The 24,197-nt window shown below is 42.4% G+C and overlaps 1 protein-coding gene across 12 annotated transcripts in view; it reads left to right on the forward strand.

Moving 5' to 3' along the window:
- Positions 1 to 24,197, forward strand: part of CAMK2B (calcium/calmodulin dependent protein kinase II beta) — a 3,372,251-nt gene that overhangs the window by 3,282,801 nt on the left and 65,253 nt on the right. For all 12 annotated transcript variants that reach the window (XM_044084245.1, XM_044084244.1, XM_044084249.1 and 9 more), the window contains one exon: positions 19,553 to 19,787. In XM_044084245.1, the coding sequence (XP_043940180.1) occupies positions 19,553 to 19,785 (233 nt within the window). In that variant the 3' untranslated portion in view covers positions 19,786 to 19,787. The remainder of the gene's footprint in view (positions 1 to 19,552; positions 19,788 to 24,197) is intronic.

Below are 24,197 nucleotides of genomic sequence, written 5' to 3' on the forward strand. Positions count from 1 at the left end.
ACGGTCACCTAGTGGGGGATGCTGGGTACACACTGGAGCCATGGCTGATGACACCCATCAGAAATGCACATACACCTGAACAAGAACGCCATAATTAGGCACAGGCCAGACTTTATATAATAGAGTGTGTGTTTGGGATGCTCAGGTCACAGTTCCGGTGTCTGGACACATCCGGTGGAGCCTTGCAGTATTCACCAACTACATGTACCCAAATTGTTATGGTATGTGCTGTGCTACACAGTATGATCCTGCGGAAACAGCTGCAGCAGGAACAGCATGGGGCAGGACCACACAGCCCCCCACCAACGCCAAGGCCTGCACAGGCACAGAGTGACCCAGAGCAGGAACAACCTGAGCCTGCCCCAGTAGGCAGATGTAGGTATGCCCAGTATGCCGAGGTTGTGGCAAAGAGGCAACGCATAGCACATGCACTGACACAGTAGGGACACAGGGAATGACACCTCTCTCTGACTCGCACATCCAGTAAAAGGGATGCCAAACATGACACTACCTGTGCTCAGCCAAGTATAGGGAGTGTACTATGTGCATCCGACATAGGCAGCCCTCCAGCACCATCCGCAATTCTGGCACACCCTCAAGGTAAGTCAGTCAACCTACCAATTGCCAAATGGAGTAGAATGTGCCGTTACCTGTAGCTATGGTATAGATGTGAGCATGCAAGGGAATTGGATGGTTGAATGTTATGGCAGCAAACAGTAGGCACCTAAAGTGGCACCATGACATCTGTAACACATACTGGAGTCACCATAGTAGCCAGTACTACACAGGGTGACAAAACCCACTGCAGGAAATGCGCTGAGCGACATGTGCATCCATATGACCCACACATGCCAGTCAGGATGGTTCATATACCCAACAACAGTCTCTCCAGCAGGACAGGTGTAGACAAACCCAAACAGAGCCTGTGCCATGGCCCCTGAATGATGGCTATGGTTAACCTCCCCCAGGCCTACACAGACAGACCACAGCAGGGCAGGCAGTGAGATGTTAGTTCTGAAGAGTAGGAAGTCAGACAATAATATGTAGGGCAACCAAAGCCACGATCTGTAGTACACTGGTATGCCTCTAGTCAACATGATAGTTAGCAATACAGAATAAAATGGAATACCTGACATACCAGTACAGTCATAGCAAATGTGTACAAGTGTCATGTGTGCCCCCACATCTTACATAGCAATGTAATAACAGTCAGGTGTGCCCCCACTATCCTGTGTAGAAATGTAGACATAGTTGGCTGAGCCCCCTCCCCATTCTATGCAGATATGTAGGAACTGTCACTGCCAAATGCTTGATGGATACCCTGCAGAAACAGCATGCCACCTTTCCAGTGTACAACACCAACATCAGCACTGTAGTACCTGGACTCAATCCACACACAAAATACAGAAGGCCATACTGGGCATGCTCACACACTTGGAGGAATTAAGGCAATGTCAGTCAACAACATACTGAAAGGTCATACTGGACATGCTCACACAAACGCATGAAGGCCATGTCTGCAAGTACCAGTGGACCAGACATATCTGGCAGTTGCAGTTGTTAGTGCAGACACTTGTCAGTATGCACCACACATGCCTTGCACACACAGTGGCTAGGAATACAGACATATATGTAAGGACAACACACTATAATAAGCCAAAAGTAGATGTACAGAGAGGTGTGGATGAGGGTGACTGTGACAAGGAGCCATCCAGGCCTGTCCCACCCAGCACACAGTCAAAGGGCCCCAAACACATCAGGTTCAGATGTCACTCACTGCAGATACTAGCCACTAGTATCTGTCAGCATTATAGACCGTTGGTGCACATGCCAGCTGTGAAACATGACTGTACAAGGAAGTAGTTATCTAGCAGTTGAATACACGTACCTGTGGAATATGACCCTGTGTGTGCCCGCATGTGGAGTGTCAACCTCTAGATGAATGGGTTATGGCCCATGCACACACACTGTCCTCCCCATAGCCCTACTATGACAAGCTGTTGAGGTCATCCATTATGAAATACACCCTTGGGAGAGTTGTAGCCCAATAATCTCCGTGGCATGTGACATAACATCGTACTGCTGTAGTGTGATAAACTAGTTAGGTAGGTGTTCAATTCCCAGACATGGCAACCGTGTGTATGTGTATGTGTGTGTGTGTGTGTGTGTGTGTGTATCTGTTTGTGTAGAGAGCAATGCTTTTTAGGCTAGTCACACTCCCTACAATTCAAATGCTCAACTTTGACAAGGCTGCTGATGTCATCCACCTAGCAATACACCTCTGGGAAGCTGTAGCCCTGTAATCTCCATAGTGTGTCCTGTAACTACGTACCGCTGTAGTGTGATAAATTAGTTAGGTAGGAGTACTATTCCCAGACATGGCAACTGTGTGTGTGTGTGTGTGTGTGTGTGTGTGTGTGTGTGTGTGTGTGTCTGTGTAAAGAGCAATGCTTTTTAGGCTAGTCACACTCCTTACAATTCAAATGCTCAACTTTGGGAAGGCTGCTGATGTCATCCACCTAGTAATACACCTCTGAGAAACTGTAACCCAGTAATCTCCGTAGCATGTCCTGTAACTGCTATAGTGTGATAAACTAGTTAAGCAGGCGTTCTAACCCCAGCCTTGGCAACTGTGTGTGTGTGTCTTTCTGACTCTGTCTGTGTAGGGAGCAATGCTTTTTAGGGTAGTCACACTCCCTACAAGTTAAATGCTCAACTTTGGCAAGGCTGCTGATGTCATCCACCCAGAAATATACCTCTGGGAAGGTTGTAGCCCAGTAATCTCCATAGAGCGTGTCATAACTGCGTACTGCTGTAGTGTGATTCAGAACTCTGGTAGGGCCCTATACCCACCCATGGCAGTTCTGGATGTATTGTTTGTGTTTCAATGTCTGTGTAGGGAGCTATTCATTAGAGGCTAGTCACACTCAGTACATGTCAAATGCCGTACTTTGGCAATCCTGCTGATGTCAGTCAATGTGTTATACACCTTTGAGGAAGGAGTTCTCCAGTAATCCCCGTGGTGCGTCCTGTAACAGCTCCATGCTGTAGTGTGATATAGATCTCTTTTAGGGGTTCTATACCCATACAAGTCGGTTGTGGATGTTTTGTGTGTGTTCCACTGTCTGTGTAGGGAGCAATGCATTTTAAGCTAGTCACACTCAGTACATGTCAAATGCCCTACTTTCGCAGTCCTGCTTATGTCAACCAATGTGATGTACACCTTTGTGGAGGGAGTACTGTAGTAATCACCATGGCGCATACTATAACTGCATAGTGCTGTAGTGTAATAAACTAGTTAGGTAGGGGTTCTACTCCCAGACATCACAGGTAGGTGTGTATGTGTGTGTGTGTGTGTGTGTGTGTGTGTGTGTGTGTGTGTGTGTGTGTGTGTGTGTGTGTGTGTGTGCGCGCGCGTGCATTTGTAACTCGTATCCTGTGTAGAGTTGGGTGTGTGTGTATGACACCTGGGCCCAATGTGGAGCGGGTTTTGCAAATTTCTTATATGGTGGCCCTAGTATATATCACAATGTCCAGTGTACAGGGATAACAGCTGTGAAATAGCCGAGAGGCTGGGGTGAAAACCCATACCCATACATGTGACATCAAGGCCAGGCAATCACAGTTAGCAGCCCCATTATTACCCAGAGCACGCTCTCAACCCATGTCTCATACACACACATACACATGCAGAGGCAACAGCCAATATGTGTGTAGTACACTGCATATTGGCGACTGATAGTAACTATGGTGTGAATACAGTGGCCTACAGAGGGCATGGCACCCTGTCCATTAGTACAATAGGCACATAATTGCAGACAGTGCGCCTTCAGTATGTTCCCCACTGGATGCCTGCAACAACTGTGGTTCCATCAAATGTGATCCACAAAGTACATTCTATGCCTTACACACATGCCCTGTATAGGCAGATGCCACTGACACCAGGGAATACCTGTAGCATGCTATCAGTGTAGGTGCATGGTCAACTTGCTATCCATTACCTGGCGTCACCACATGAGGATGGGACTGTCATATCTGATAACATTCTGTGTACACAACATGGGCCAGACAAACCAGGTACACTTCCACATGCCACTGTACATGAATGTGGGATGTGTGCACATCCCAGACACCGTCCATGTCATGACATACAGACCGCATACATGGCAAGCATTGCACACCACTGGCCATGCACAATAATAACCCAGGTGACTGGATGGTGAATACAATACCCACCTGTGTGGGTCATTCCAGACACTACACCCCTTAGCCATAATACAGACCATTTTCTTGTGGCCTGATGCCAAGGTATACCCTTCACCTAGCCTTGTAAAGCCATCTGACACAGCCACTACACACCCGTGAAGCAATGTACACATGCATGCCGGTACTGGCACCCTGTGTCTGTGTGTGTGGTGTATGATGCTTCTGACCACATTCACACCCAGTACCACCCCCCCCCCATTGGCATGCTGAAGCATGCTCTCTAATGTCAGACACCTTCATATACCCTTTGACCATAGAACCTCAGGATAACCCCTGTGGGCCATTTGATACCTGTGCATTACTGTATTGTAGCAAAGTAACTGGTTAGGAAGTGTATTCGTTACCCTGCCAAATGTGGCAATGTGTATGAGTCCCTTAGAGAGTGTGGCTGTGTTGACGCTGACACCTGTTCATGTGACAGGCTCATGTACTACACCTACTGTATCGCAACAGTTTTGCAGATGTCACTTACCAGCACATATACGTCTGGACAGCTTACCAACATGTAAGCTGCGTGGCGCATGCAATAACTGCACATACATGTGATAGCTATGCATAGTCAGTCAGTTGTTTGAAACCCTGTACTGGTAGGTGTGTGACACAAACATACTTAGGTTTTACTCTCCCACACCTTCCCTGACATACTTTGTCTCTGTCTGTCCCTTTCACTCCCTCTCTGGTGGATGTGGAGATGTACACCTGCATTGCTTAGGCAGCAGCTTGTGTTTTGTAAGTGATGGTCATGATCAGCTGATAGCCTCTGCACCAATTGCAGTCCTCCTCTAGCGGAGTGCATGTGGAACAGCTGTGGTAACATTCCCATAGCCAACTGCTTGGAAACACACTCCAATATCTAGGAACATCATATTGGTGTTGGCCCTTTACATCCACTTTGGGCAGGAACTAGATCTGTTGTTTGAGAACAGCATCTCAGATGAATTGGGGATTTATCTCTAACAACACACATTGTGGAAACAGGGCAACACACAGGAGGGGGGGTGTGCCTGACCTGGCTACACACTGTAAGTGCTGCTATACTGCATGTGGAGTAATGTTGGTTTAACAGTGTGTGTGTGTGTGTGTGTGTGTGTGTGTGTGTAGATATGGCTGTCCTACATGTTGTAATACCTGCCATGTCAGTTCTATGTTTATGAGGAATCTGCATCTGCAGGGTCGTCTGCAGACTGGAAAGTGTGTTGTGCCCTTGGTGTCATGTGTTACCCACAGAGCATGTATCTGTGAACTGCAGAAGGTAGTGTGAGGATTGCAGTCTGTAGATGGTGAAAGCCGTGACAGTTACTGACTTCATATCCCTCATAGGACACATGTTGCAACAAACCCTGTTACAACAGTACATGTATGAGGTTATCACAGCAACATGTCAATATTGGCCTTGTGTATGTGCTTCCAGCCACAACTCTGTCAACCTTTGTACATATGTCGTGCATTAAGAAGCGCATATGTGCTGTACACCATCATTAGTGTCATCATATCTGATAGTAAGCCAATGAGATATCAGAATGCTACACATGTTATGTATAGTACGGGTAATATATGATGACATTACCAGGACATTCTGTGGTTGTTTGTACAGTACTGAGGTCTATGTAACTATGGTGAATGTCGACGGTGTGTGCATTGTTAATATGTTCTTTAGCCTGTGTATAGACTGTGGTAGATGTCATTGTTATAGGTCCCGTTCCATCCTATCTGATGTTACATGCTGCTCCACCGTATGTTACCGTATTGGCTTAGATGTTTGTAGGGCCATACACACACATGTCCCATACCACAGACAGCCAGCAGACCACACCGTGTAGCAGCCCATTATATGTAGGGTTAGTCTCTGAGTGGCACATATGAGGATGGTGTTGAACAGATAGTCTATATACTGTACTTTTATGCTAGCTTACCATATGTGGCTGTGTTCGCATTGGATGTGGTTATGCACCTTCACACAGGCGTATCCTGTGCTGTGACATGCCTGCAGAGCCTGCTATATATGCAGGTACATGTGCATTCCCCCATAGGAGATATAGGTCAGTGTTGAGCCAGTCTGCCTGTAGCCTGCACAGTGCATTGTTACATGTCTAGCAGCTTAGTGTACTTATCCAGTGAGATGTCATGTGCAGATATTTGCTGGATGTACTGCTGCCGGGTCTCCCTTGACAGTCATGTATGTCAAACAGAGCAGTGGGATGCTGTACAGATGTATGTCAATATCTAGTGGGTAGTATGTGGACATGGCAACCCTGTACCAGCGGTTATTATGTGTCAGGCCAGACAGGGGTGTGTGAATGCATAACCAATGTTGGCATATGTATACCAGTCATTATGTGCTATACCCATCTACACGGCTGTTAACATCCATATTGTCATGCATGGTACACATGTTTAGCACTAAGGGGTTCTGTGTATACCTCTGGACTGTAAAGAGTGTTTCAGCATGTCCACATATATTGGCCAATATTTGTGCTGTAGTTCATGGGGGCATTACGTGCTAGCAGTGGTACTTTACTAGGATGTCCTTAGGATGTCTGTCAGCAGCCAATGGCATACATGTGGAAAGCAGATGTGACCTCCCACACACACACCATGTCTGTGAAGACAATCCCAATTACAGTAGCAATAGTCTACCAATATACGTGCTATACATACCTGACATCCACTTGCACTACGATGTTGGGACTGTAGGGGCTGGGGTAGGGCTACACTCTGTGTCCAGGATGTATGGTGTGAATATCTGTACATATAATCATCTATATATATATATATATATATATATATATATATATATATATATATATATATATATGATTACACATATACATATCGACATATATAGATGGGTATGTTTATGTACATAGATATACATATACACACCTAGATATATACATATACAGAGCAATATATGTCTACACATATACAGATAGCGATACATATGCACATATACGTATGGATATCTACAGATATATCGACAGTAGTAGGTATACTGGTATAGATATGTATGCACATATAGTTATAGATATGTATATATATATATATATATATATATATATATATATATACACCAACATAACTAGGCATATCTGTACACATAGGATGTGCATACATATATAGCTATATACACATATACGTATACCTATATATACACATATGTATAGATACATATATGTATAAATATGTATACATATGTACATAAGAGGTATACGCATGGCCATATATATGTAGCACTATACAGATGTGTATACAGACATATGTATGTGTATACCTGTGTATGTACATGTAGACATCTATACACCTATATGTATACAACCATATACCTGTCATGAGTAAACATCACGGTTGTGTATACCTTCCCACATGGAATACATGCATCTGCTATGTGTACATTATGATAAAACAACATATGTGATGCAACAGTCATATTAATGACAAGGACTACACAATCTAGGGCATAAAGGCAAGTGTTCAATACCACTCAATTTGGGTAATGACAGCTATATTGGTAACACAACAGCTGTCCCCACAGTGGTCATGGCGTAGTGGTCATGTGTTGTGATTTCAGTGTAAAGGGCCCTGAGTTCATGACCTGCAAGGGCTGCTCATTTTGTTGCTGGGCAGAACATGGTCTGTTGGATACAGAGTGGTTAAGGCAGTGTTTGTGCAATGTAAGCCACACATGTCAGTATCACGACATTGCTAGGTAGGGGTCTAGTCCCAGTGTTGGCAAGTAACAGTGTGCATGTATTTGGATGGGTCTGCATCAGGTTACAGGGTATACATGCATCAGCGGGCCACCTGTCCATGTGGCACAGGCAATACCCGGTATAGTAACCTGTGAAATGTGTTCGGTACCTCAGATATGTCACTGCCATGGTGACAGCACAGTGACATACCCTGTTGTGCAATATGACTGCAGACCATCCTTGTGCTGACACATGTACACCTACAACACAAATATCAGTTTAGAGACCACAACCAAGCAGTGTTACTAACAGCTAGAAGGCATCATTGCTGGACGGCTACACTACCTGCAAAATATGCCTCACACTCTGCATCCTACAACATGTTACACTGCAGGACTGTGGTACACTGGTGTACAGTCACCATGAGCATCAGATCCGTATCAGCCTGTCCCTGTATCAATGGTATGGATGACAGGGATGGGGCACAGGTATCATCATATGCACAGGGTGTGGTGTTGGTCTGCCAGAGGCCGAGGGTGGGACATACATTTGACACCATGTGTTTGGGTGGGGGGTGTACTCTGGGGAGCTGGCTGAGGTGATGTGTGTGTAAGTATGAGGTTGCCCTAGGTGTTTTTGCATAGTCTGTGGATACGCATGCACACAGTTCTGCCTTGTGGCTGCCCTACACAGGTGTTTATGGACAGCTGTAGACCATACCTGACAGGGTGTGCAGTTCACTGCCTCCAGCCACGGACAAGTGAACTGTGCCTGCCAGGGGTTCCGCTGGCATGTGCAGGTACAGGCATTGAAGTGCTACTCTCACCTGCTGATGACATTTGTCTGCTGGTACCACATCCCTCCTGGGACTGGCCAGGACCACATGCACATGACCTGCTGTAGTGTGATGTGGACAGCACACCCCCTGCACTGCCGGGGATGCTACTGCCACTACAGGAGCCCCTTGGTGTCCTAGTATGCCCACATTGAGTGCCAGTTGTTGGTGTTGCTGAGCCATGTCCATGCAGGCGTCTCCACATCCCCAACTCAGTTTGAAGCACAGACACACCACGGCTGAATAGGGCCATCATCTCATCATGTCATCTGTTTGCTAGGTAGAAGCATGGATGGCACCCGGCAGTTCACAGAGGTTGTCACTTACAGATGCAAGTGCAGCCCTCTGCAGCCTAAGGCCCTGTCTGGTGTAATGCTCAATATGTGCCTGCACCACCATTACAGCCTGGAACATGCTTCTGGTTGCAGCTATGTTGCCTATGCCAGGGGCATGATGTCCAGCGGCCCTACCACTAACACCCTGGGACATCCGCCTATGTGGCAGCCTTCTGGACATTCGACTATGCCTGCTGCGACTGGACACAGTAGGCATGGTTACCACATTTTCCTGTACACTGCCACTGAATGCCAGCTGTCCCTCTGCTATGGTCACTGGTGATGGGGTGTGTATAGGCACTGTAACTGTGTGCTGGGGTGGGGTGGCTAAAAGGGAGATGTCAAATGTTGGCACAGTGTTGGCCCTTGACAACCCCACCTGTGCCTCAACATTATCATCATCATCGGTGTCTGTATGGACACCCACATTGGGTGAAGGAGAGACTCTGACCCACCTCACCACCTGTGGGGGAAAACAATAATCACACTTTAAAACCTGTATAGCATTGCTTAACAATACACATGTACACAAACACACACACACACACGCGCGCGCACATGCACACACACACACACACACACACACACACACACACATCTCCGTAATACCTACCTGTCCATGGCTTTACAGACAGTCCCACATATATGTCCATCTGTTACCCCATCCTGCATCACTCTTGTTAACACACACACATTGATACCACTCATTAACATCACAGTCCTATAAATGCCCACACAAGTGTGCACAACACAAGACCTGTTGCTACATTACCTGCCTGATCTGTGTGTAGTGGAGTAACATGGTCTCAATGCTGTCATTCGGTATGCATCCTCTGTATGGCCGGAATGATGTGCATGGCCCCTATATGTGTGGGCTACTATGTTGTACCCCTAATAACTCCCACTGGTGTGTCATGTGTATGTAATGCTCAGTACATGCCTGTCGGCCCATCATGTGTCAGCTGTAATATTTGGATACACTCCCTGGTGTTGACTATTACTTCCCCAATGTATCTGTCCTGCATACGTGGGCTGCAAATGCCCTCTTCGCTGACAGCAGTATTAAGTGTGTACCTGGGGTCTACCTTCCCTCTGGATGCCCGATCCATGCTACAGGCCATATTATACTATTTGCTGTCCTGTGAGTACATGACAGGTATTCCTGGTGTGCAATGTGGCACTCCATGTCCATGTACTGCATGATCCCAAAGGGGGGTACAGCCGTATGAACACCACACAATCACACTTGTGCATACATGGCCATTCACACAAACACAGATATGCACACACACATCATACATGCATCTACTTCCCAACACTTCGCCAGAGTGACCTTGCAGGCAAACTAACCACCAGGATGCGCGCACACACACACACACACACACACACACACACACACACACACACACACATGCACACACACACAGGTGAAGTTGCACAATGATCTTACACACAGTCCTCCAATTACCCATTTGCCAACATGCAGAACATATGGTACAGAACAGCATGCAGTTCAGCTATAGTCACACCATGCTAGCAATGGTAAACATGTGTATGATGCATGTGCTGTGACTAGGTGGTGCCCCTTCCCCTGGATACCACCGCACCAATGTACACATTATTGCTGTGCAACTGTTCTGCACCCTGCCATGTACTGTGCACCACAACTCACAGGTGTCCAACCCATTGCAGAATATGTAGTACTGTGTCAGTTATGCCAGCTGTACCTCTCACAGCCCCTGTGTGTTTCAGCAACACATACCTGGGATGATATGTGGACTGCTGTCATTGGTGAATGCCTGATGCCTGATTTACAGCTGTCAACATCAACAGACCATGTATGGCCACTGCAGAAATGCTTACACTGACAACCATCAGAACATACTGTGGCTGTGGGGGGTGTATACACCTTTATTGCTTTTACACACACATTCGTGATCTGCCATGGGACCACAGCACTGCATATCTTAGCTGTACACAAGCCCGGTATTTAACATATGTCCTGTATTTTCATATGCAGTGTCTACAGATTGTGTTAGGTGTGCAGCTGCTGACCTCAATGCATACACACCATGTGGGGATATGTGTGTGCACACCCTTATCATGACAGTTTTATCACATCTCTTGTGTGTACTACAGCAGTCAATGCTCATGACAGGGGTATATCAGCGTGGGCCTTCTGCAATTGCCAGTGTATGTTCAGCCTACCCTACACATGTCCCCCTATTCTGCATGATTGCAAGGTCTACTCATGTGCACATCCCATGGTGTTCACACAATGCCGTCACTATTGCAGTGTGGGTAGGGTTATGACTGCCACAGGTCCTGGACCTGACTATATGCAGATAGAGCCATTCCTACCATCCTTAGGATCCCTGCTGCAGTGCACTGGTGTTTCATGCTGAGACCCCCCCCTCCCTCAGCATTTATGCAGATGCATAACAGGTAAGCCCTACACATATGTGTCAGTTTGCAGTGTCCCATACACTGGACACCACATGTTGCAGCTTAGACCCAGCTGATAATGTGGACTACTGTAATGCTGTATGCCATAGTGTATCTCAGCAGCAGTTGGCATTGCCCTACAGGTATGTACACTGGTGTTGCACTGTATATGGGTGTTGTTCAGAACATGTCACTACTGTAGGCCATGTCTACCAACAGTATGCTACCCCCTGTGGGCACATTCCGCAATGACAGGATGTTAGTTGTCATGCAGGTGTGTGACATACCCTTTCAATACCCAATCATGTTCGACCCAGTGAGACCATGCATTTCACAGCAAGAATACATGCACATGTACAGCATGCATTCAGGGTAGGTGTGTTAGATGTGTGCATGGAATATAACATCACCATTACATGTCCAGTGTGTTGGCATGCATCTGCATAAGACATACTCATCAGCTACAGGCTGCTGCTTTGCTGTTACCCTGGAGGGACCTACATAAGTGGGTGAGTGATGCAATGTCAGTGGCCACACCTGTGGCACTGCTACAGGCTGGGTGCAGTACTACCATACATCAACCTTAAATTCCCGCAATACTACCACATCTGGACATGTGTTTATCACTACAATGCAGCAACACAATATTTATATGACATATCAGATATGCATGCTCTACCTGTACCACTGCAGATATATACACTACAGTGGTCAACTGATGTGCCCTGTGTCCTTACCTGCATGCTGCTCAGCTGGTGTGTGGGTGACACCCACCTCCACGAAGGGGTCCAGTGGTTGATGGTGTTCCAGACGGGCAGGTGCCACGCGGCTGGCCAGGAGCTCCTCCACGCATGTCAGGGGGATGGATGGCATGCCACTCCCTGTGGCGAAGCAGGTCGCCGCAGTGATGCCAGACCTGCTCATAATTGTGGTTATGCAGGCCAACATCATTGACCCTGTGGACAAAATTGTTCCACAGGTTGGTCTGCTCCTGCTGGTCATGTGCTGTCCTGAGGACCTGGTAATGCTGAACCAGGTGGTTGATAATGACCTCATTCTCCTCCGCTGAATACACGGGCAATGTGATGTACCATCTTGCCTGAAAAACATGAGGATGGAAACAGGCTTGAGCGACTCGTATGGCAAGGTTACCACAGTTCATAATACACATCTCTGTCACCCCCCCACCATATCAGCTTCAACAAACTATACACACAACTCATTAGGTATGGCTACAGCTTAACTACTGTTTGGACAGATTATGTATTGTACCACACCTTCTGCTATGTGATTGTAGCCATGTCCCCTTTGTGGACACTAACATTGCTGGCCTGTTACAGACTTTTCACTTGCATGCCATTGTCACGGCGACTATGGTTACATATATGCCAGTGGTATGGCTGCTGTGTCATTGGGGGATTCTATGCATGCTGTTGGACATGTACCGGGATTGTGTTGACTTTTGCTACCAACATATGTACTATGACAGTGACACAATAACATGTATATGTTCCATTGGCCAGCTGATCCACTTCTCCACACCCATCTGACCAGGATACCTGGCCACATCACATGTGTGTGCCAACCTGGGGCCTCCTCGTTTACTGTTACAGCAATACCATCAGGTGGAACCACCCAGGGGATGTTGCCCCCCCCCAGGGCACACACCAACATGTTACTGTTCCTTGAGCTCTGGTCTAGGGTCTGTTCCATACCAGGCTCCACAGACACATGAGGGATGTGCTACATCAGTCTGAGGCACCCAGTACACATTCACACAGCCAACATTCTCCTCCTGCTCAGCTGCCAGACCTGGCACCTTCAGGACATGGACTGCTGTTGTGAGTGGCAGTTGGTGGGAGCCTTGTTCCCATTGTGTCCATATTGGGGACCATGGGGGCATCCACATCACGGACCACATGGACCACACACACTATCCATGGTGTTTACCCACCACATGTCACATACCACCCCTGTAGACTGTCCTCTATATCTATCACTCCTGACCACATCCATGTGTGTATCTGCCATACTTCCCCATATTCCCATTGCATACTTCACAGGTGGGGGCATTGTGGTGCTAGGATGGGACAAACTTGTGACATACCCATCCATGGTGCACACACACTGCAAGCTGTAGATAACTGTGTATTGCTGTGTGTGCTGCTGCCTCGCACATAGCACACATCACTGTGGTAGTGATATAGGAGACATGTCTTTCCATACATATCTGTTTGTGTGTATGTTTGTATAGATGTAGACATTTGCATATAGGTATATATCTATATATGTGTAGATATTTGTGAATTCATATATATGTGCACATATATATGTCTACACATGGGTATATATATATATATATTTCTGGACATACATGCTGATATACAGTTATCCTTATATATTATATGTATGACTTGTGTACAAATATGCATACCTATATGTGGGGTACATTCAGACATCAGCTCCACAATCTCACAACACCTTCCTGCACAGCTGCATTGTTCTGCCTTGCTACATCACAGACAGGTGCCACATGTGGACACAGCCTGACATTAGTGGAGTATATGTGGGACCTGTTTGCAGGTAAATCTGTTACACACCTATGGCATTCTGGCATGCTACATTACAGATTCAACTGGGTATCCTGCCAGTGGTGGTCCGTGGCTCCCACATGTCCATCATACTGGCATTACTTCCACCACCGGCTATTGGCCATGTCATATGCATAATCCCTGTTACACAACACACATTATGATGGCTTACATCCTGTCTGTCAGTGCTGACCTGCACAGTTAACAGCTATGGCTGTCTACCCACAGGAATAAACACTATTGTCCATAGCAGTTGTTCAGTTGACCATCACAACACCTCATTCCACATCATCTATCACATTACAATGGACTAGGTACTGCATTCTAATACATGCACATATACTTCACATACCTGTTGTGGGAATGATGTATTAATAACTGGCAGCTGCGTAGATGGCTGCATTTTCAGATGTAATTTTTCTGAGATTTTTATTTTTTTCCGCTTTTGTTTTAGCTTGCTTGCTTTTCTCTCCTGTGAATGGATTGAGCTGTTTGGGGTAGATTGCAACCTGTCTTTAGTAGGTGATGCACTTGATCAGGTGATGGCCTCTGCACCAATCAGTGTCCTACACTTGCTATCTGCATGCAACTTGCTGTGTAGTACTTCCAATTACCACTGTCATGGCAACCAGCTACTATAAATCCCAACATCATGTTGTGTGGTCCCTTTACCTTTCCTGTGCGATGGACATCCTTCCTGTGTGTGGGAATCAGTGTTACAGACAGCAGGTAGCAGTACCTCTTCCAGGGGAACCGGCACACTTAGGCCAGCTACATATTTGTAGGAGGTTCCAGAACTACAGACAGTGTGTGAGTAGAGTTGTGTTATGCTTTGTATAGTACTGGTGTTACAGGGTGTGTGTGTACATACTAGTTTACATTGGAATACAGTCTGTCTGCATAGCTCTCAATTGTGGGCCTATCCTGTTGGTGGCCAGAGGCGTGCCTATCATGTTTTGTCTGTCTAGCACACAGGTCCTGTGTCAGATATTTCACTGGCAGTGTGTGTGTTGAGTGCTATCAGTACATGGCTACATCCATTTATGTTTCTAACCTCAATTCCCTAGCTAAGGGCATGTTGCACACTATCATTTAACACCAGCAACTTGCTTAGTGTATGGCAACAGATTCCCACATATGGGCCTGTGTTCCAGTCTCTGTCCTCCACCTACAGACCAAGCTTTGCACATATGACATGCTGTCAGGGGTTGTTCTGTAGTGGGCTGTGTGTATATCACACTGCCATTGCTGCCATCAGTCCACTGCTGTTGTATCGCCCACACATACAGTGGTGCTGGGGCCATATATGTGTGGGCTACACCAAAACAATACATGTGTGCCCTTATGCACTCCAGAGGCCACTGTATGTAACAGTGGAATATGGGCCTGTCGTATTGAGTTTGGGGGGTGAACCATAAGTGACCTAGGCTGTTACAAAATGTGGGTGTGTCATGGGTGAGCTGCCTTAAGGTGTCTGGATGTACAGTACCGTATACTTCACCTATATTTACATAGCTCACATATATTGGGTTAATGCAGGCCTACTGCCTCCTGCCATACAAGACTGTTCTGTATGTCAGTGTGCTTGTGATGGTGTAAGTTATGCCTTGTTATGTAACAGTTACATCCCATTTGGTCAACTGAAGTCTTCAACACCTAGTGATTTTGTACAGAGTGTAGATAGAAGCTGCTGAACTATACAACTGCATTACATACTGTTGATTGTTTGGTATCCTGTGGCCCAGTCTGTCTTTACTATTGTACAATTTGAAGGCATTGGCCTGGACAGCAACAGTTGTGAACCTTTCCACACTACTGTGTTAGTATAACTGTTTCACAGTTGCATTACTCTGTTTATATGGATGTCAGTGTCTGTACAGCTATATGACATGGCATATAGAACTGTAGTAGTACACAAATAAAGGTTTTCCATTTCAGAAAACCTGTGTGTGGTGTTTTTCCTATGACCTCTCTGTGGGTATATGTTGCAGGCGATGATTGTATTTGTATGGGTGGCCCATACAGTGTCCATTTGTGAACTGTAGGCATAGTGGCGGTTCCATATTGTGTGCACCTTCTACATATGTATCTTGCTGTACATATCTCTGCGTGTGTCTGTATAGTCACATGTATATGTATATCTGTTTCTGCATATATGTGTCTGTGTATATGTATGCTGGGAATGTTGATAGCTTCCATATTTTACATTTCCTATGGAAGCCTCACTGTACTGCATGATATGTTACCAATACCAGCCTGACATCATACAGGTGAGTTGTAGTACTGTTTACATGTTGTGCACATGTCATGTCAGGTCCTGCTTACAGGATCTGTAACACTTGGTAGTGTATTGCAGGGCGGACGTGTTTGGCTGTGGTGGGGGGTATGCCTATTCGTTCATGATGTATATTGTTTGGGGCGTTTACGGTGCATGTGGACATATTTGTTTTTGTCAATCTATCATTGCTATCTACAGATGTGTGGCCATATTTATTTATATATCTATATATATATATATATATATATATATATATATATATATATATATATATATGTATGTATGTATATATATATATATATATATATATATATATATATATATATATATATATATACATATATGTAAATGTATATATATATATATATATATATATATATATATATATATATATATACATATACACATAGATATCTGCATCTACTGATATGTTGCATCTGTTTAGATATTAATATATTTATTCACACACACATATATTTACATGTTGGAATACATTCTCTGTACTGTTGAATGACTGGGCTGGTTGATATGTTTTGAATACATCAGTGTTATGTATATCTGGCATGGCTTAGTGGTAAATCACTTCGGCTATGGTGTGTCGGGTCCTGTGTTCGAGCCTAGCAGAGGCTGTTTATTTTGTTGCTGGGAAGAACAAGGGCCATTGGGTACAGAGTGGTTAAGGCACTTTTAAGCAGTTGTTAGTGGGTTTGTGCCAGTTTGCATGGAGGTAAGCTCTGCTAACCTGCCGTAACATCTTCTTACACAGAGTTAGCTTCAGATTTGCTTAACCAGTGTAGGCATTGCTTACCACCCAGCAAACGGGCTTAAGCCCGCTTACTAGTGCTTACATATGTTTACTATTGCTTATTTGTGCTTAAACCTGATTACTAGTGCCTTATTCATTCTGACACTGACACTTCACATGTGCATTTCTTGCAGTACTCCAGTTCATAAATATGTTATTTAGTGGGTTTTACACCCAAAATATTGGTTATAACTTGCTTTGCCTTGTAAAATAGACTGTGCTGCAGTGAGACTCGAACCAGGAATGCTTGCTCGTTAGGCAAATGCCCTGCCAACTACACTATTGCTGTGCTGCTTCATTTGCATATATCTTCCTTGTTATCCTCTTCAGCAACTTTAACCGTAGCTAAGCGATGGGCACACCCGCGCACCTATGGGTAGCTTTAATCGGATTTGTAAAAGAAAACAAACTGGTTTCTACATTTTATTTTTATGTATTGTTGCTTTTGTACACATAGGGGACTGTTGGTGGGGATATGCATACACCTATGACCGGTCACGCTCATTCCTTACCCCTTTCTCCTGTTCTACATTCCAGGGGCATGTTTATTCTGAGAGCTCTGCTCTCAGACAACTCCCCCTGCAAGCTTAGGAGCTCAGGCAGCACACCTTGTTAATATGCATGGCGTGCTGCCGTCTTGCTCCTAAATGGGATTAGTGAATCCAGGGAAATATCTTTTGAACAGATTTATCTTGTGACTTGTTTCATCTTAAACATTGTCTAACTGTACATTCATTTTATTCTTTCTATTATTAGTTTTGGATTTGTTTATTAGGTGGACTATTATAAAAATTTAGAAGGCTACATAATGCCAAGTTAAAAAAATAATAATGTGAAGTTTGTTCTCTTTACAACTTTAGCTACATCAAGATAAGAACTTCCAAAACAAGACTGCATCAAGAATAAAGTAAAATGTAGTATATACAAAAATACCAGCAACCAGTAGAACAAGGACATTAATTAGGCACCTGTATTGCTGCTTGTTAGATTTTTTATCAGTTGTCAGATTTTTGGTTAAATCAGTTCCAAATGTAAGCCAAAATGAGTATACACAAAATATTGGTAACAGTAGGACACGTAAATAAACATGCTTCATACTTTCTGTATTAAGTTATTTTGAAAAGTATGTACAGGTAAGTATGTCATTGAAAGAGAAAGCAGTAGCATGTGGACCTGTTAAGTGTTTTTTCTGGCAGCAAAGGATTCAGATTTTACATTAATAATTATGTAATACTGATAGACACTCAACAGTTTGAAAATTGACTTGGCATATTTCACAAACTGTCATGATTAGGAAGGATGCACTCTGTGGATGCTGTATAAGCACTGTCACTCTATGTTAAGCACACTAAGCAGGTAAAGTGTTGCTGTTCTCAACAAATGCTTATATGGAGAACCAGTGGTTTGTTAGGTCAGCTTCATAAATCACATTGCCCTACTTAGTAATCCGTTGTTTTTCATTTTATGAGGATGTCTGGAAGTAGGTTTCTTAAGTCATCAAGGCACATTCTGCATATTACAGTCTCACACTGAGCCTTTCTCAAACCACAGAAAAACTTTTGAGCTTCCTGTAGATTCAAGAAAAGTACTTTGGGCATTCTTTAGTACAGGAAAAAAATAGACATATGTTGCACTGTGCAGAATGCCCTTAAACGCATGTATTCGTATGTACACGAGTATACACACACGAACTCTTGAAATAGTCAGGTTTTTGCTTAGTACATTATTATTTTATTACCAATTTTCAATCTGACTGAAAATATTTATTGATTTCATTTGGCACATTCCCAGTAATACAAAACATTTTCAGACTTGCTTTGGCCTCCCCTGAAACAGGCTTGCCTCACTATTTGATGAACTGTGGTAAGACTACTACAGCCTATCTGCTTGCAGACAAGTATTTTCTGATGATGGAAAGTTAGCAGATAGCTGCATGGAAGACAGTTGATTAATATTAATATCCAAACTGGTGTTTCCCTTGGGACTGCAGTTTTATAACAGTTGGTTTCCAATTGGATGATTATCCTTCTATGCAGGGCTTGCATTTTTATTAGTCAGCTTTTGTAAAGGACTTGATGAAGACATTGATCTGTAATGAGGCCTCACTCATCTGTAGTAATACTCATTGTACATGAACCCTTCGTTGGGCTGATTCCTAATTAGCTCCTTCTGTAAGCAATTATCTTTTAAAAAAGTAGACATGGGAATTATGGCTATAACTTTGTGTAAATAACTAGTAGAACAAACATACTTTAAGATGTATAAATACAAGTATGTAATATGCCTCTTCTAACTTTTTTTTCTGCAGTGCTTTCTAAGAACAACAAACCAATCCACACTACTATCTTAAATCCACATGTTCATCTGGTTGGTGAGGATGCAGCTTGTATTGCATACATTCGTCTTACGCAGTACATTGATAGTCAAGGACGACCTAGGACTTGCCAGTCTGAGGAAACCCGTGTCTGGCACCGTAGAGATGGGAAATGGCAGAATGTTCACTTTCATTGTTCTGGAGCACCTGCTGCACCACTCCAGTGATGGTAAGGGTTCATTTAATGCCTGGCTATGGGTTTAGAACACCTGAAAGTAAAATACTGCAGGTGCAAAATGAAAAGGAAACTAATCGTAAGCTATAACAATGATGCTTTGATTGTGAGAATTAAATAATATTCATAGCATACTATGATGTATATAACACACTTTTCTTTTTTATTGTAGGAAGAGCATTCTAATTATAAAATTTAACAAAAAAGAAGCCAGATCTGCCTAGTCATGATGCTGGTACAGCTAGCTTTACTCATTGTCTGTCATTCTCTCAACCATTCCATGGCTTATTGGTTTGTACTAAGTGTAGGACCATTAGAAAGCTTAGCCCCATTACCCTAGTAATGACAATGATACATTAGTTCTGTCTAGATAGGAGATCATTAGCATTAATGTTGGACATAAATGTACAGTTCTGCGTCCAGTTATTGAGATTTTTCTTTAAAGGTTTTAATGGAGGCAGTCTGGTTGATGTGCAGAATGAATCTATTACAAAGTTCAAGGCTACATTATGTAAGAAATCTATCATTCCAGTAGGTACTGTTAATCTTACAGGGGAGGTTTGTCTTTGGAGCAGCTATTACTCGAGCTGTTTAACTAAGAATATAAAGTAGGTAGAAAATAAGGGATATTTTATAACATGACATGATGGGCAAACATTGTTTCCTAGTTACCTGTAAAATACTAAGTAAAGGGTAGAGATTTTAAGCTGTTAAAGTGATTTTTCTAGTTAGGAATCTGTGGCTTTTCGAGTTATGTAAGATGCTTGGAGAGATGCATTCTATAGGGAGCACTGTATTTGATAATGGGTCTAATGAGAGAACAGTAAAAGGACATAAGGACATCCTAGGAACTAGAAGCAATGTCAAGACAGATAAGCTGTGTGAGGTAAAGGGATTTTCTGACCACAGCTGAGATGTGGTTGAAAGAGAGATCGTTTTTGACTTGCATACTTGGACTCTGATAAGAGGGTCTGTTTTAAGATGAATAGCAATGCTACAATAAGAGGAAGAGAATAAGAATCTTACTGAAGATAACTATGCTACAGTTCTTAGCATTTTTTATTATCCCATGATTACCACACCAAGTTTAGGCTTAATTTTCACCTTGTTAGATTGTTTGAGTGTCATGGGGTAAGTTGACAGAAGCACAACATTTGCAATCGTCTGCATTCTTGGTTACCCATAAACCTTGGATTCCTGATTTTAGCTTTGAGAAATAAATGCCAAACAGGAGGCAATTCAAGATTAAAACTTTTAGGATGCTGGTAGTAATGTTTCTGTGTCTGGGCGAAAGCCCTCCTACTTTGGACTTCTGTTATTTTTTTTTTCTGTAAGACAGTTAGATTTCCAGTGTATAATGTAATATTTAACACTGAGACTAGAGTTTACTTTTAATGCCCATGTGGGGAATGGTATCATAGGCCTTAGAAAAGTTGAGATAGGCAGTATGGACAGTCTGGTCATCCTTTCAGAAAAATTGATGAGGTTTTTTAGGCATGACTTGCTCTTAAGAGAGCCACAATAAATGGGATTGAGAGTTTGTAGGTCACCTGTGTAATTGCTAATTAGTTCAGTGATGATTCATTCTATAGCTTTTTAGGTTATTCTGGTGAGAATGATAGGCCTGTGGTTATTGAGATCTATTGTGGGGGCTGCCATTGTAGAGAGGCAACTGTAGCGGTTTTCAAATTTCCAGAAATATAATCAGTGGAGGGACTAAGGTTAAATAGATTAAGAAGAGGTTGCGCCTTGTGGTCTTTGATACTTGCAAGCAGATAGCCTGAAATATTGTTGGGAGCATTGGAGGTTGTGTTTTTAGTTGTGGAAGGAGCTTAAGCTGTTTGATCAAGGGTGGTAGTAGGTAGTACAATTGGGGAATTGTTTGGGAAACTGTGGGTGTGGGAGGTATGATGCTGGAGTGTAATTTATCAGCAAGAATATTCATTTCAGTTTCTTGTTTGGAGTGGGTACACCATTGTAGATAACTCAGAGCAGCTAAAGAATGTCTTGTTTTTCCGTAATACGCAGCAATTTAAAATTCATAACTGACTTTACATTCTCTAATTTTGTATCTCAGCACCATTCTTAATACTTTTAAGTTGCTTTTATACTGTTGGTGAAGGGTTTTTTTTTTGCAACAAGGATCCTACTTTTTCTTTAGATTTGATTTATATGGGCATTCCACCACACTGAATTACAATTTATTAATGCTCTTGTGGTAGATGGAAGTGTCTTCTTTTGTATATCTACTTATAAGGGAGTAGATTTCTGAGTATGCTCAGGCAAGGGCAGCATCATGAATAGGGTTTGTATGGTGTAATTTGCCATTTGTGCTTTCCCACAATGTTTGTAAAGAGCATTAAGTTGGGTTAGAGTAATCCTGAAAGACTTTTTTTCAAATAATTTTATTAATTTTAACATATTTACAATATGTATAAATAAGGAAGGAAGGAAGATTTTTGTAAAAGGGTGCATAAGTGTGTGACCCCTCCAAACCAACAACCAAGCAAAAGGTCCACGTAGTCCTGGGCATAAAAGAACAACGGATTCAGGAAAATAAAATTGAAACTTCATAAATACTTAGAAAAATAGTAACTTTAATGACATCCGTTTAGTGCTTTTATCAACAACTCAGTGGACTTCCTCAGAACGTTACACACACGCTGTTCCAGTCATGCTTAAGTAGAGTATAAGAACCAATTAATCCATCAGACCATTAATCTACCAACCCAATTAATATAAAAACCTTGCCATTATCCCATCTAAGTAACACATTTTGTACAAATCATTAACATACATTAAAATACACTTACAAAATGTTTACAAACTCTGTAAAATTGTAAAAATCATTTATTTTAATTTTGCAACTTAGCAGCCCTCATTCTAAGAACAGACTGAATCCAAACATATTCATTTAAACCTGGTTTAACAGTGTCATCCAACTTTATCTACCAGAGCAGTTCCTTATACTCTAGACTGTTTTCCAAATAACACCCCCTGGCACTTAGATTTATGATTTTCAAAATACCAAATTCAAACTTTGTAAGTCTATCACAAGTCATGACATAAATGTTTATACAAAGCATTATTTAAGTTATCTGTTTGCATGTCCTACAGGTGTTCATATATTTTTTTGTCCAATTTCCTTTCTGTTTTCCCTACATAAAAGGACTGGTATACATACTGCTATATATATTAACTGTTTTGAATCACAGTTTCCTTTTTCCACAGTGAATTCCGTACCATAATAATTGTTTAAAGAAAAAACTTTCTTCTCCAAAATATAACAGCAGTACCTATATCTACCACACTTAGTGTTACCCTTTTGTTCAAGACCATCTATTGTATTTCTAATATTCAAAGAGATATATATCCTATCAGTACGAGTTTGTGTTCCATGTACATATGAATAAATGAGTATAAAAGGAAACTGTTTTCTATTGATAAAGCTAATTCTTTTATATGGTTATTGATTGTCTACTTATTTAACACATTATCCAAAACTGGAATTCTAATATTTTTATCACAGTTAGTGTCTTTTTTCTCTATGATACAAAAAATCCCCTGCCATAATAAGATTACCCTTTCAAATACTTTGTAAAATTTCAAGATAATCCCTTGCCATATTTACACCCAATCCTGGTATCCAGTAAAAGTTATTCAATGTATATGCTCCATCATTATACCGAATAATTACAGCTGAAAGCATGCATTTACAGTCTTTAAATGTATCCAAGATCTTTGTTATAATCTGTACGTTTTTTTTCCATAAAATATTTGTTTCTCTCTCTCTCTCTTTTTTTTTTTTTTTTTTTTTTTTAAGAACAGGAAGAAACAAGAATTTTGTAACCTAAGCTATTTAGCAGATGTACATCCTTCTATGTTATATGTGCTTCATGTAGATATATAATATCACCTTTTTTTAATTTAAAATATTTTGATAGTGCTCTTCTTTTATTGCCATAATTTAATCCATTTATATTAATAGTTAATAATGTTAAATTATTGATATTTTAATTTCAAGGTTTTGATACCTTGAACAAATTGAAGGATGCTAGTAAAATTATTTACACTTAACAATAAAAACATTAATTGATAAATAAATGTCCCCATTTGTTATATACGTTGAATCTTTCCTTCTAAACTCTAAAGTAATACATTTACAAATTATTAATATTACCATTCTAGAAAGTAACAAAACATATTTACAACCCTATAATCTATGGATACTAAGTTCCTAACCTATGTAAACCTATAGACAGATTATCCAAACTTCAACTTCTCTATGATTTCAAATCTTACCCTAAGCTACTGTGATAAGCATATAATGTCTTGGCAAACAATTAGTTATGATGACTACAAATAATCAAAATAATTTAGCAAAACAAGTTTTATTATTTATCA

The sequence above is a fragment of the Protopterus annectens genome, chromosome 9.part0, assembly GCF_019279795.1.
Source record: "Protopterus annectens isolate FY-2018-M chromosome 9.part0, PAN1.0, whole genome shotgun sequence".
Lineage (NCBI taxonomy): Eukaryota > Metazoa > Chordata > Ceratodontiformes > Protopteridae > Protopterus > Protopterus annectens.